Raw genomic sequence first — 15688 nt, forward strand, 5'->3', positions numbered from 1 at the left:
AGTTACTTTCACCGCATTTCTTTTGCGGATTCATTCTAAAACAATGACATACAAGATTTTCTTTTGTAGAATGCGCGATATTCTTGTATTGACAATGAGAACCTTTCAAAGGAAGGTATTGCTTTCTTTCAGCACTGCGCCTTAACAAAAGGGGAAAGCAAGGTATTGCTTTCTTTCAGTACAAGAATATGTACTAATCTAGATTGTTTTATTGGTCGCAGGCATTATATGATAATAAAAAGGAGAAAGCCTAGCTAAACTTTCGGATTTTTTCACGAGATCAGAAACTTCATGATTCTTTGTGCGGAAACTAAAAAAGTTTTCAATGTAATCTATAAAACTCGAGGTTAGATCTTAAATATGAGGCCTTGAGGCTGAAGTATATAATCCTTGCCTCGACTTAGATTTGGTGTAGGTGTGTGTTTGAGACTTTCTTCTCTCCTAATATCTATTGCAGTATATATAAACTTTCCAACAATCTTAAGAAAATTCATCGTTCCTTACGAGTGCAAATTTGTGCACCCCTTCAAAACCGGGGTGCATATTACGGCCATCTTTATTAGTCTAAATCGTTGAATTTGGTCTGATTTTCTCAGATCTTCTGTTTGGATTTAAATACAATTATTTGTAATTATATGTAGGCCTATTTTGTATTTCCTCCCCTCCCAAGATCCCTAATTAGCGTTTCCTCCCCAAATAGATTGAAATTAGAGTTTCCTCCTCTCATCAAGCATTCCGTCTATTTTCCTGTTAGCTGAGTCAACCCCAGTGCATGTGTGGCAGAAATAAAAATCCTTTTGACAAATTGTCCAAAATAACCTTGTCTTCTTTGTTCACATTAAAGTTTCACTGAAACCTGATTAACAAAAATGAATAATCAAAAATCGTTGGTTCTTATTAGCACCTCATTTGATTTCAATATCAGCGAATTGAAGTTGCACTAGGTCGCAACACTCTGCGAGAAACGAAGTGGCAGAATCTGGTAATTTCTTTCCTTTTTTATCTATGAGATTAATATCCAAATTGTCAAAATCTAGGGTTCTAATAGTTTCTTTCTGAAATCTAATGGGAGGAAAGGGATGGTTTGATACTGTTCCGGTGATACTGGTTGAGAAGATGGTGAAGAAATCAGAAATTAGAAGATGGATTTGTTCTGGATCTAAATGGAAGTTAAGAATGATGTTGTTGGAGTTGAGACGCAAGAAATTAGAAGTTAAGAAATGGTGTTGGTGTCTCGATTTACATAAATTAAATCCGTGAATGAATGAAGCGAGCATGTTGCTGTTATGGAGGAGATGCAATAAATAAAGTAGGGTTTGGTTTTGAATCAATAAGAGAAGAAGCAGATGAATTGAAGTTGTTGATGCTGTTAATTAGATGGGTTCTACTCGAATTTGTGTAGAGGTTTGTATGATTGCAGTTACATAGCTTATCTTAGATGATTGGAAGGGAGTATTATTATTGCTGCTGTTAGTTCATGGGTGATTGAAGGAACTCACTGCCATGAATCAATTGATTGAAGCCATAAGAAAATAGGGAAGAAAAGAACTTTGATGCTGTCCATGAAAATCAACGATGAATGGAAGTGGACTCGGTTGCTGCCGTGATAGTTTAAATGGTCGAAGAAATTCTGCAAGGAGGATATATAGAACTGTTTGGAAATCAACATAGAAGTTTTCTCCATTACTGAAGTCACACATGGAAGGTGTTTGTATAAATTCCTAAACCATTTATCGTAAAACTCCATCGTTGATTGTTTTCAGTGTAGCTACTTCCGTCGGATCATATTAGCATATGAGGGTATTTCGGGTATTTCTACTGACATGTGTTTATCTTTTCCACGTGTACACTCTTGATGACTCATCTAACAGGAAAATGGACGGAATACTTGATGAGAGGAGGAACACTAATTTCAATTTATTTGGGGAGGAAACATTAATTAGCGATTTTGGGAGGAAAGGAAACACAAAATAGCCCTTATATGTATATTACTTCTAAATAAAACAATCGTTTTTATAAAACGATTTTAGGTTTTTAGTATGTATTTCTTTTATCCTGTAATGGTTTTTATATGCTATTTAGATTACTTCTTGTATAATTTCCAAGAAGAATTCCTTAGTCTTCGTGGCGATTCAATCGATTGCATCAATCGTCTCAGATATTTCATCCAGGGCAATCTACTTCGGCATGACATGATTTTACATCTATGTGAAGAACAATGGCTACCAAAATTGATTGTGGTAACGATATTTTGCGCAAATTACTCTCGATTGTGACACTTAAATCTTATGGAGAAGAAGACAATTTAAAATGGCAGATTACTAAATCACAAGCCATTCCTCCGGCATCATCAGATTTATCTTTGAAATCCATGTATTTTAATCGTTTTATTTTTTCATGTTTTTCATGGTTGATATATTTGAATATGATGTATGAATTATTATTATTTTAATAGAATCAGGAAGTAATCTTGTTCCTTCGGAAGAAAAAAAATCAAGAAAAAGTGGAATTGGAAGATGTAAAAGCAAGTATTCCCAATTTCAAAGTGATGCAATTGATTAGGGAAACAAATTCTTTCGTTGGTTTTGGCGACTGCCATATTCATCCTTCTTTTTATTTTTATACCATTCTTTTGAGATTCAAGATGATAAACCTGCTGAACGAATTATGAAACTGATCGTGTATATCGAGTATTGTTTTGGTTTTTCTTTTTTGCTAAGAAACACACCACTTCATTAACAAAGAAGAGAATTACACACTACATTCAAGTTCACCTTCCTAGAGAGATTGTTCAAAAAATAAGGAAGAGAGACCCACAGATCCTTAAGGTTGTTTTTTCTAGCCCGACAAGTAAGTCGGTCTGCTAGAGAATTATTAAGCCGCTTTACACACAAAAGATTAAAGGACACAGTACTAGAAATTAAACTCCGACAACTTTCAAGCATATACAAACTTCTCCAGTCCACATTAGAACTGTCTCCATTCACAAAGTTAACCAGCTGGAGACAATCGCTAACAAACACCACTTTGGGAAGATTCATCTCTTCTACCCAAGAGATATCCAAAAATAGAGCAGCAGCTTCAGCACCTACTGCATCTGGAATCAACCCAAAGTGCGACCAGAACTTTTTACATTTCCTGCAACATCACACCAAATAACACCAGCACCCAATTTAAAATCCTTAAAAGAACCATCAACAAACATAAAATGATCCACTTTAGTCACTGAAATCCTAACAGCACTTCTGCATTTAGAAGAGCCACATTGTGGAGCAATGTATGAGTTAATCATTCTCTTAATATCCAGAATGATTCTGTTCATATCAATAGAGACATTCCTAAACAGCACATCACATCTCAATTTCCAAACACATCACAAAACCACTGCACCGATACTAGGTCATGAAACTTTGAAAGGAGAAGAAACCAGATCAGAATCATGCCAATAAAGAAAAACATCATCAATACAATCCAAATATATTGTTATAAGATGTTGTAAGGAAAGCCCAAAACCAAATATGAGAGACTACCGGACAATTTATAAAAATATGTATAATAGTTTCTTCATGAGCATTACAGAGTGGACAAGAAACATCAACATTCGGGTTGTAAAGCTGCAATAAGGAGTTAACAGGAAGCATATGCGCAAAAAAAATACCACAGAAAGAACTTAATTTTCTGCAAACAATCAGTATCCCAAACTTTTCTTCAGAATGCAGAATCTACAGAAGAAGGAGAATCATTCATATTTATTCTGTAAGCAGATTTAATAGAACTTACCATTTTTGGTATGAGCCCACATAAGAGAGTCACATTGAGAATGGTTTATAGGGATGGAACAAATCCTAGTTACTGCATCCGGCGAGAATAAATCATTTAACAAGGAAACATTCCAGCAGTTAAGAGAATGACCAAAGAGTTCATTAAAAAATACATAATTAGTGTGACTAGGATGCAAAGAAACTGGAGGGATACTATACCCTGGAATCCAGTTAGAATTCCAAATATGAGTGGATGCACAATTATTGATTTTAATCACAGAATTATCTTTAATGAAATTTAAACCATTAACAATGCCTTTCCAAATCCAAGAAGAAGAATCAGTAGCCTTGTCAATTTCTAACAGATTCTGGTTGGGAAAGTACTTGTCTTTTAGGAAGGAAAAAACAAATTATTTGTATTTTTCAACAGTCTCCAACCAAGCTTGCAGATTAAAACCCTATAAGTTGCATGAGACTTTCTGATACCTAAGCCACCACTAGATTTGTATTTCCCAATATCGCCCCATGAGCGAAAATAGCCGCATGTTTAGGATTCTTTTTGGACCACCAGAAGGTTCTCTGGATTGAATCAATTTTACTGGCGACAGTTTTCGGAAGAGGAAAGCAGGCCAGATGATATATAGATAAACTAGATAGGACATGCTTAGTAAAAAAAGTTCTTCCAGCTATATTTAAGTTGGATTTCTTTGATGCATTCAATCTAGAGTAGAAATTCTCTATGAGAAAATTAAAAGAATTAGTCTTGTCTTTACCAATGAATAGAGGGGTACCTAAATACTTTTCAGAGTTACAAAGAAACTTCATGTTAAGAGTTTTAGATAAGATTTTAATGTGTCTATGATGCATTTTACCACTAGTAATGAAACCGTATTTCTCAAAGTTAATTGCCTGACCTGAAACCTTCGCAAAAACATTAATAACCTTAAGAATATTCTTAGCATAGGTGATCGAAGCTTTGCAAAACAGCATGCAATCATCTGCAAAAAAAAGATGAGAAATGGAAGGACTATTTTTCTTGAATTTGAAGCCCTGAATTAGTTTGTCATCTTTAGCTTTAAGGAGTAACTGAGATAAAATCTCCATACAGAGAATGAAGATATACGGTGACAAGCAGTCGCCTTGCCTAATGCCACGAGCAGGGAGAAATGTCTCACCCGGTGATCCATTGACCAGAACAAAGTAAGACACCGTGCTGATACATTGATAAATCATCTTACACCAATCTTCAAAGAAACCCAATTTTTTAAACACAACTATAATGAATGACTATTCTAATCTATCAAATGCTTTATAAAGATCAAGTTTTATTGCTAATTGACCTTTTTTTGAAGTTTTTTTTTTCTTTTGAAGGAGTGAAGAATTTCATGCGTTATAACAATATTATCATGAATATGAAAAATAATCATTTTGTTTTGGTATTTTGTTTACAATTGGCTTATGATTTTTTTTTTTTTGGGTTTGTAAAAAAATTTAACCTGGTAATTATACGAGACTAATGGTTTTCGAACTCCAATCGTGGATTTATAGAAGAAAAATAATCATTGATCTTGCTACTTCTATAAAACACTAAAATCAATCAGATATTGGTTTCTAAAGCCACCAGTTAATGGATTTTTAATCAATGGAAAAGATAAAGATGAAGAATGAGAAGAAAAACCTGACGAGATTGGGGTATACCCAGATTAATTGGGATATACCTAAGAGACAAAACCCGGGTCATTTTGCAATAAAACAGGACACCCCTCCATGTATTTTCAAAATGTCTAATCTACCCTTTTTTAATTAATACTAATAATGTGTTTAGGTTAATCAATTTAGTTAGTTAATTAGTTGAATTAAAATTCTCAAATTAGGTATTATTTGGATTGAACTCATGGATTATGTGTTACTCCCTCCGTTTCAAAAAGACAATCTGCTTTGACTTTGTCAAAATATTAAGGAGACCATAATACTTTACTTGATTACCCTCAATTATTTACCTATTTTATGCTAATAAAAATGCAAGTATTAAAACTGCATAAAATTGTTAAGAGGATTGTAAATAAGAAATAAAAAAGGAAAATTAATAAACTCTTTAGGGAATTTAATTCCTGGAGACAAATATATTGTCTTTTAAAAAGAATGAATGATATATTTGTTTCCTTAATTGTACAATTTCGTCAATATTTTGGATTAGGTCCCATTAATATGCATTTATGAATATAAAAAATTAAAGGCTATAATAGAGAGTTCATTGAAAAATACGCCTATAAACAGAAGCTGGACACAATTTTGAAACAGACGGAAATGGAACAGAGGACGGTCTTTTGAAACAGAGGGAGTATGATTTTTGAGGATTTTTTTTTGAGATTTCTTTGTAACGGAAATGAAACCACACTAGCCAAACACTTCTACAAAGGGGATTGCAAAGCTACTGAGGGGTTTCATACTCAAAATTACAGAAAAAGTCAACACTTTCAATTCTGAAAGTATGAAAAGTCGGCAAGGTCGACAAAAAAATACCCTGCCGACTATAAGATTTTTGACATACAGAGAAAGGTGTTACAAATGCATGATTAGTCGGAAATGTATTAATTTCATAACCTGCCGACTAAACTATAGTCGGCAAGGTATAAGGATGAGTATCGTGACAACCCTGTAAATGCTAATTTCAGAGATGAAAAGTCGGCAAGATCGACAAAAAAATACCCTGCCGATTGATACGAGTCGGCAAGGTCGACAGAAAAATACCCTGCCGAGTAAAACTAGTCGGCAAGGTCGACAAAAAGATACCTGCCGACTTTTGATAAAAATGTGGAATCATAAGGTTCTAAGATTGGGTATGATTTTGTACCCAATCTCAAAACCCCTATTCTTCTTCTTTTTTTTATTTCATTTTGATTTTTTTTTTTGATTTTTTTGATTTCATCATATAGAGTTTTAAAGAGGTTTTGAAAATTGTTCTGATATATTTTAGTTTTAATCGCCAGGGTTCAAAATTGGATGAAAATAATGACAATTTGGTCTTTTAGCATCTTTTAGGCACCCATTTACCCACTACCTTGGATGGGTTTATTTTGAAGACATGTCGATATCAGCGAAGACATCATCCTTCTACTTGAGGTTAGTAATACAAGATTTGACTTGTTTCCATTCTTACTTTCAAGCCGTTTAGATGGAAAACATAACATACAAGTTGATCATCTTATTATCATAAAACTGTCAAGGAAGAATATACAAGTTGTTTTACAAATTAGGTATATTGATTTACGAAGCATATTGCTTATCTTTTGAACTCCGTAATTGCGATATAAACATAATCTTTGTCACATTTACTAGATTATGTAACGAACTTAAGATTGATTTCATGCCCAGAAAAATGTGTTTGATTACATGAGTTTAAGGAAGTAAACTTACAAACTTGGTTCGCAGTTGAAATAAATCGACAAGATTGATGGACCGGTTTTCATTGAAGATCTAAAGAAGTACCAATCCCTACTTATGTTTGAGAATCATAATGGAACTGATCCTTATCTATCTTGGGAGTCAAGGTGGTACCGATCCTTACCTATGTTGGGAGTCAAGGTAATACCGATCCTAACTTATACGTGAATCAAGGTAGAGCCGATCCATACCTACATTGGGGGTCATGGTAGAACCAACCCCTATATGCGCAAAACCAATTTCTCTAGTCACATACACTTTAGGGTTTGTATGATTTTGGAAATTGTGTTTAAAAATTATGAAAGTTCAAAATGTCAACATAATGAGTAATTTAAACATGTGCATAAATCATATATTTTATTGTTCAAAGATATTCCTTGATACTCAAGGTGAGATCCCAAACACTTTTATTTGAGAATCTTTTTGTTAATATTTTTGAACGTATATGTTTTGTTTTTTCAGTAAGCAAAACATATTTTTAGAAGATATATTAGTTAATTTAATTTCTTAGATGCTAGCTAATACTGAGTTGTTTCCACGAGGGATTTCGGTTATATAATTGGATATTGGTTAGAATTAGACAAAACCAAATTTAAGATGCTTTGTTGCATATGTGGAGAATATTTTCAGTTATGGAAATTTGTTGGTGTCCAAACTACATTGGTCTATAAATAGTGGAGTTTATTCTTCTTACAAATTTATCCTAAGGCATGCACTTCATCTTTGTAGTCACCGTTATAGCTGACTAATAGTATTCTTCGTACACTATCTTGGAGATGAGAGTAAATTAGGTAAAATCTCTTACATATACTAGTTTAAAGACTACTTTGGGGATCAAAAGGCGTCTAATAATACTTTTGTTGGGAAACTAAAATACATTGTTATTTTAGTTTTTGATTATTGATTTGATTGACTAACGGTTGTTAACTGTTGACTGAACCTAGTTTGATTATTCTTGAGAGCCTTCTCTTCTGACATAAGGTCACTTAAACTAGATCAAGAGATTTCAGATATGTCTTTAGATCTGACGTTGACTTGTGATCATCCATTCTTAACATAATCCGTTTTGTTCATGATCTATCATAAGTTGGAATCAAGTTTGGTTGTGCAGGTATAGAAGAAGATTGGAGATTTGAAGACAAAAATATTTCTTATTGATTTTGTATCTTTGTGATTTTCTTCGTGCATAACCTTTATTGGCTGGGATCCGACTAGATCTGGTCTATCTATGATAGACTTGTTATTGCTAGTCGTATTAGATCGGCAAATTATCATCCGATGGTATTCTTTTTTGTTAATAAGAAAGAGATTTTTATTATTGGGTAGACTAAATCAACACATCAAGAATGAGAGATTTTAACCATATTGGAAAAACCAATAACCAAGACTCACTTAAACTAGACGATCTAGCTCTCTTTGCTTAACAGTTAGCAATTTCATTAGACCTTCTATGCATAAAAGTGCATTTCCAAGACTGAAAACTCGATAACAGGACTCTACAATCACTTATAATAGTATTGTTTTCCTATCTGACAGACCCAACTTTCCCATTTACTGCATCCACAACATTTGCTCATCTCATGCTATCCCAACTTTTGAAACTGCAGCCCCACATGTCCCTGCATGACAAAAAAAATTTAGTCCAATGCCCATGGTATTGTTATCTTTGAGAAATGTTAAGTGCATATTTTGCATATATTTAGTGTCGAATCCATGCTAATAATTGCTTTTATTCTTGCAAGTTATTGTATATTATGCTTGTTTTCCGTTATTTATATTTTGCTAGGTGAATCATCCAAAAGAAGTAAATCGGCACTTAATTGTGCAAAGAAAGAAGTTAGCCGCAAGCTGAGAAGGGCCAAAGACTAGATGGAACTCGTTGGAGTCTAGTAGTTCTTGTTATCATCGTGAAGAGGGCGAAAAGACAAAGACACCGGCGAAAGAATGGAGTCTATCCGACGTTTTATGAAGAATCTAGATGCATTTGAAGCAAGACGAGGTTGAAAGAAAGTGTTGCTGTACAGAGTTTATATAGGCACCCGAGTTTATACTCAGGGCAGCCACGTAATAGGAATTCTGTTGTCAGTCCTCTGACAGACAGTTGAATTGTGAAGTTAAATGCACCTTTCTTATTATTATCTCGACCAGTAACACCAGTTCAGGGAAGTTATCGTCCCTGTTATATTTGGATTCTCGACCAGTTCGTATTTATACTGGAGTTTGCTGTGGTTTTGTGATGAAGAAGAACTTAGAGACAACAGGGAAGATTCATGTGACGATGCCAGTAGACGTTAGCTGCCATTGATGGCCGTGGTTTACTCAAGCTTGGAAGTTCAACGGTGATTGGCAGCGACGATGAAGTTAGCTGCTGTGAATATCAGCTGGTCTTGTGATGAAGTGAATGAATGCCGGAGATAGAACGTAGGAGATAAACTCGAAGGAGGAGTTAGCTGGTAATTCATGGCAGTGATACTGGTGATGGCAGCGATGAAAGAGTGGTTGATTGGTTGAGTCCGATGGAGTTGGTTTCTGTCAATGGAGATGATTAAAGCTCGAGTAAGAAAAGGTGAAGCTGTCAATGGTAGATGGAGAATAAGATGCTCGTGATGAGAACAATGGTAGCTGTTGGTTGTTTATGGAACTGCTGGGATCAATGATGATGATCACGACGGAGTTGGCAGTAGGGATGGTGTATTGAAGCTCGAGATGTTGACTGTCAATGAAGAGAGCAGAGCTGTGACGATGGAATGATGGAAGATGGATAACGAGCAGGAAAGATTGAGTTACTTCCATTGGCAGTTGATGAAGTTATGCAGTGAGGGTCTGATGGTTGATCACGATGATTTTCAGCAGACATGAGATCGATGGAGTTTAGATAGATGGGAAGTGATGGAGAATAGAGATGTTGCTGCCAATAATAGAGTTCATGTTGGAAACAATAAAGAAAATTCACACAAAATAAATCTCAAACAGCTGAGTCGCGGACTAAGTCGCTATCTTTAAGGTATTTCGCGACTCTGCCTCTTGATTGTGCTGGCAGTCAAAAACTTGTCGAACACCTATGGGATAAAACAGCTGATTCTCTCTTGTTCGATTTCTCTGCACCTTGAGAAATCGAACCAACTCTTACTCTATCTTACACTTGCTTAGAATACAAATAGATGAAAAAACTCAGTAATTCATCTTCTCCAAAAACTTTCTTTTATAACTCAAAGGAAATCAATTCGGTTTAATGAGAATTAAATCAATAATAACTGCATACTTAAAATCCTCCATAACAGTAATAAAACGGCTAGAATATAAAATCGAAATTAATGAATTTAATTGAGAATATTAAGTTGACAAAAAACCGTTATGGAAATCAGAAGTTAAATCTGTAAAAAATAAACTTTTAAATCAGTAGACCTCCCAAGACCCCAAGGCCCCGCTCTCCCGGATTTTTTAAGTAATATAGATATATATAATATACTTAGCCAAATGCATGGGGTGAGACTTGAACCCAAGTCTATAGTGTGGGAGCCCAAAATAATACCACCACACTAATTCTATAAGTTTGATATAATATTACAAAACTATGTTTTTTAAATATATATATCTCCCAACAGTTCATGAAGCCGTGCTTCGCTGTTTAATGGTGATCGATGGATGTAAGCTGTTGTTGCTGCCATTGATTGACTGATGGTGACGATGACAATAGCAAGGAAGCTACGGTGGTGCTGTTGAGTTATCACGATGATGGAGACTGATGACGCTATCGAAGTTTGACAGTGGAAGTTGGCTCGATGGAGTTGGGTGCTGTTAAAGGATAGAATGAAGGAATGATGTTTGGCAGAGAACGATGCTGGCAGTGACGAAAAGAAGTGTTGTTGTGGTGTTGAGGCTTGAGGTGGGTTTCGCAATGATGGAGAAGCAGATTTTTTTCACGGACAGCCTGGTATACGCGGAGCTATTGGTTTAGGCTTGAAAACTCAGAAGATTATGAAACTCTCGATCACCAGAGTATCCGTGGATGGCTGTGGTAGAGAATGAAAATCCAGGGGAAAAATATTTTCATGGAGTGGTGTATGTCCGTGAGTTAGCGAGGAATAAAACTGAAAATTCCGTAAGTTTGAAAAATCACGGTGGCTTATCTATCCGTGAATCTGACGGGAGAAATACAGAATCCAGGGAAAAATATTTCTCACGATAACTCATGCATCCGTGGGAAGACTAAAGGGTATGCTGTCAGTTCTCTATATCCGACAGTTGTACAATGCAAGCCTAAGACTTAACGGGCTGGAATTTCATTACTTGCGGTGGGCCCAATTGGGTATTCTCATGAGTTTTGACACGACCAAACTTTGGACGTGAACTCTTTTGTAGAAATTGACGTTTAGTCCCAAAGTTACTGGCTTGGGACGCTTTAGTCCTCTCATCTCAGGCCTAGTACTCTCTAGTCCAAAAAAGCCATGTCTCAAACAATTTAACCCAAATATGGACGAGTTAGTCCAAAATTGTGACCGATCCCGATTTTCCTGTATTTACAATATCCCGTAACTAACCTTGGGACCATTCCATACATAAAACGAGGATTTGAAATCGAAAATTTCAGATCTCAAACATGAGTTCAAAACAGGGAGCCGGACAGAGAAGAAATTCGTAGGCGATTTAACAGTTTCAGAGAGAAATTTGGTTGCGATTCAACTTCAGATTACTGGTAAAGTGTAGTTGCGGGATTATTTTTGGACTAGAGATTTGAAGTCAGATTTCAGAGATAGATCGATCCAGAATTCAACTTTACAAGTAACAACGATTTAACAGTTTCATAGAGGTTATGTTGGATTTCACGAATTCCTGATATTTAACGGAATTCAAATTCAGGTTAGTTCTGTTTTTGCTTCATCGTTGAATCTCTTTTCTGATATTTAGTTTTTTTTTTTGATTTTATCAGTTGATGATATGAATTCAATCTGTTACATCTTATTGTTTGTATGTTATTGATTTGATTTTTGGTGTATTTTAGCTTTTGATTTTCGGGGAATGATTTTGATTACTATTTTTTGGTGATTGGTGTTATGATGCATGATATGAAATCGAACTGATATTAGATCATATGCTTTTGGTTTATTCAATTATGTGTTCTAGTAAGATTCTAAAGCTTTTGTTATATCTTCGATTAATCGATGGAATAGTTTTGATTTGAAGTTCACTGTTATTTGATTTTTGCCTTCGATTAAATGTGTACTTTCCTGTACACTCTTCAAGTTTTAGGTTATGTGAATATGAAACTATTATTATATATTTTGTTATATGTAGGTGTATCAAATATGTTTGAGAAGTTTGTTCATGCTGTTTTGAATCATGGTGAACATTCTTCTGCGTTTCGTGTTAATACTTTAATCACCGTTGATGAATTGAAGCATTTTGCATGTAAGCAGTGAAGGTCTTTGTCCCCTTTGAGTATACGTTTTTCCTATATGGATACTAATCAAGTAGTTTTTATACAAGGTGATATACAACTTCAAGGTTTAGTTGCTCTTGTTATTCAGATGGACAAAGAAGATTTCTATTTGAATGTTGATGTGATTCCGAAGCATACAGGTTGTAGCACTAGTTCAAGGTCTTTGTCTCATTCTAATTCTGGTTGTAGAAGTAGTTCTGGTGCTAGTACTTCAAACTCTTGTGTAAGTGAAAGTCCTAAGCTTGTAAGGGTGGTCGATTATGACGCGGACAAGGCCAAGCCTCTCATTATCGATGAATGACGTTATGTTTTTGACAATATTGGTAGAGAATTTGTGGGTAGTGTTAAAGCTGTAAGGATTGTTGTTGATCAATACAAGATGTGTACTGGTTACAAGATTCTTATTCTTAAAAACGACAAGACTCGTTTTACTGCGAAGTGCGAAGAAGATGGTTGTGGTTGGAGGATTCACTTTGGGCCTGTGAATGGTGACATTTCTCGGTTTGTGCTGAAAGATTCTAACGTTATTCACAGGTTAGTGGTGTTCACTTGTTTTTTTTGATCCATGTTATTGATTTTTAGGTTTTAATATGTAGACTTGTTTTAGGTGTACGTTGTGGTGCACATTACTTATTGTAGGCTTTTTGGGTGGCACTTGTGGTGTAAATTTCATATTCTTGCTTGGTATGTGCTTTCTTTTTTCATGTGTGTCGTTGTTTTTGAGATTTTATTAAGTGTACAATGTGGTGCACATTACTTATTCCAGATTATTTTTTTTGTAGCTGTCATGTTGGTTTGAGGTTGAAGAGTCCTGTGGTGACAACCAAGTTAGTTAAGCATTTGATCGCTGATAGTATACAGGGTGATCCCATTTTAAAACCCAAACAGATCATGTCACTCTTTAAGAAGACTTATGGGTCCAATATTAAGTATCACCATGCCCGTAGAGGGAAAGAAGATGTATTTGAAGATCAATATGGTGACGGTGAGAAGTCGTATAGCCATTTAAATTGGTATGTGAAATCCATTGAGCAAACTAATCCTGATAGCTTTGTGAAACTTGAAGTTTATGAAGAAACTGGAAGATTTAAGCGGATTTTCATCTGTTTCGGTGCTTGCAAGCATAGATATAGGTATCTCAGGCCCATGATTTACTTGGACGCTACTTTCCTCATTGGTAGATTCAGGGGTACTTTGATGGCTGCAACATGTGTCAATGGAAATGATGGTTTTTACCCATATGCCTTTGCTATTGTTTTATCTGAAAACAAAGACAATTGGTTTTGGTTTCTGGATAATCTTCAACAAGTGGTCGATGATCGTCCGATTGTTTTCCTTAGTGATCGTCACGAAGGACTTCTACTGGGCATTCCAAGAGCATTTCCGGATTCATATCACAGCTATTGCTTTTACCACATCAAGTGCAATCTCCCTATTGGAAAATGTGATGCGAATTAAAATGCCGTTATTGATTTTTTTTTTAGAAAGCTGCTTACTCTTACACGGCAGCGAACTTTGAAGAAGCTTTCCGGGGCATGCATGCAATTGGTTGTTGACATGTTGCTAATTATCTCAGGACCATTCCAAATGAGAAATGGGCAAATGCATTTTTTCCTGTGTGCAGATATGCTGCTCACTTTTCATCTATTGCCGAGTCATTCAATAACTGGATTCTTGAGTTCAAAAAGCTGCCTGCTTTTGCTCTTCTCAGTGCGATACTGTGAGTTTTATGTTTAGTGTTTCATTCATTTATTTTTTACTGTCGCACACATGGATTTGCTTGATGTGTACATACTTGTACACATGTTATATCTGTGATTCTGCAACTGTGTGTACATTGTTGTACACATGTTTTATTTGTATTTATTCTATATCATGTTTTGATTTTATGTTTTGTGTTTTTATTATCTTAGTTTGAAGGTTATGCAGATGAATTCTAAGACAAGGGTAGAAGGTCTTGAAATTTTTAACACTAGGCTCACTCTCGTATACGAGGATTTACTAAACGAGAACATCAACATTGGTCGTACTTGGACTGTTGTTGAGTCTATGGAAAGATTGTATGAAGTCAGGTCTCCCCGCACTCATTCTGTAGATCTGTTGGAGAGAACTTGTACGTGTCACAGGTGGCAAGTAAATGGTTTTCCCTGCGCACATGCTTGTGCTGCCATTCAATCTACAAGGGAGGACATCTATTCATTTGTTGAGCCATACTTCACCACTGAATGGTACAACAGGAAATACCAAGAGATCATCTTGCCAATCCCCAATTATGACAAGCCGCAGTCTTATAATTCTAGTAATAGGATTATTTTTCCTATTCCTTTGCCCCTCCCCCCGGTAGACGAAGAGAACAGCGTTTCAAGAAGGCTTGGGAGAAGCAAAAGAGGCCTATGATGTGGACAAAGTGCTTCACTCTTGGTCACCACAACAGAGCTACCTTCCCCATGCCTTGATGCTTTTTATTATGTTTGATTTGTTTGAAAGATTCTATGTTTTTTGGTTTTTACTTTTGGTAATGTCTTTTCATTTTTCTATTCTTGGATAATTAGTGTCAGGATCTGTGTACCATTATGTACACCTTCCTGTGCACTTCAATTTTCTTATCTGTCTTTTTACATGTGTAGCATTATGTACACCTTGTTGTACAATGGATGCTACTAGTTTATATTGTTTAGTAATATTCATTTTTTTTTAGTTCTAATGCAGTAATTAGTTTTTATTTTTGTTGTTTAATGATTGATACTAGGTTATTACTTTTTCTATTTTATGTTTCTGTTAGTACATGTGTACCATTATGTACACCTTCCTGTACCATTGCCTGTCATATTTTCTACTCTGTCAGAAACTGTGCACAATCATGTACACCTTAATATTTCCTAACCTGTAATACATACTTTAGTACTGACACAAGTCTATTTTCAAAACATCAATATTGAAACTAATAAAAAATATTAATTCAAGGTCTTTATAATAGTGATAAGTCTTAAACAGAAAGTTGAAAACTTAAATTTGTCTGAAGATTAAAAATGGTTAGAAGAAA

General features: G+C 35.2%; 1 protein-coding gene across 1 annotated transcript; it reads left to right on the top strand.

The window, feature by feature from the left end:
- Nucleotides 1–13536: 13536 nt before the first annotated feature.
- LOC113334586 lies at nt 13537–15042 on the top strand. The gene is made up of 3 exons (XM_026580807.1): nt 13537–14066; nt 14222–14365; nt 14559–15042. Exons 1-3 carry the CDS (start codon nt 13537–13539, stop codon nt 15040–15042), a joined length of 1158 nt encoding a protein of 385 aa, XP_026436592.1.
- Nucleotides 15043–15688: the final 646 nt, after the last annotated feature.

Source organism: Papaver somniferum, unplaced genomic scaffold (genome assembly GCF_003573695.1).
Source record: "Papaver somniferum cultivar HN1 unplaced genomic scaffold, ASM357369v1 unplaced-scaffold_137, whole genome shotgun sequence".
Classification (NCBI taxonomy): domain Eukaryota; kingdom Viridiplantae; phylum Streptophyta; class Magnoliopsida; order Ranunculales; family Papaveraceae; genus Papaver; species Papaver somniferum.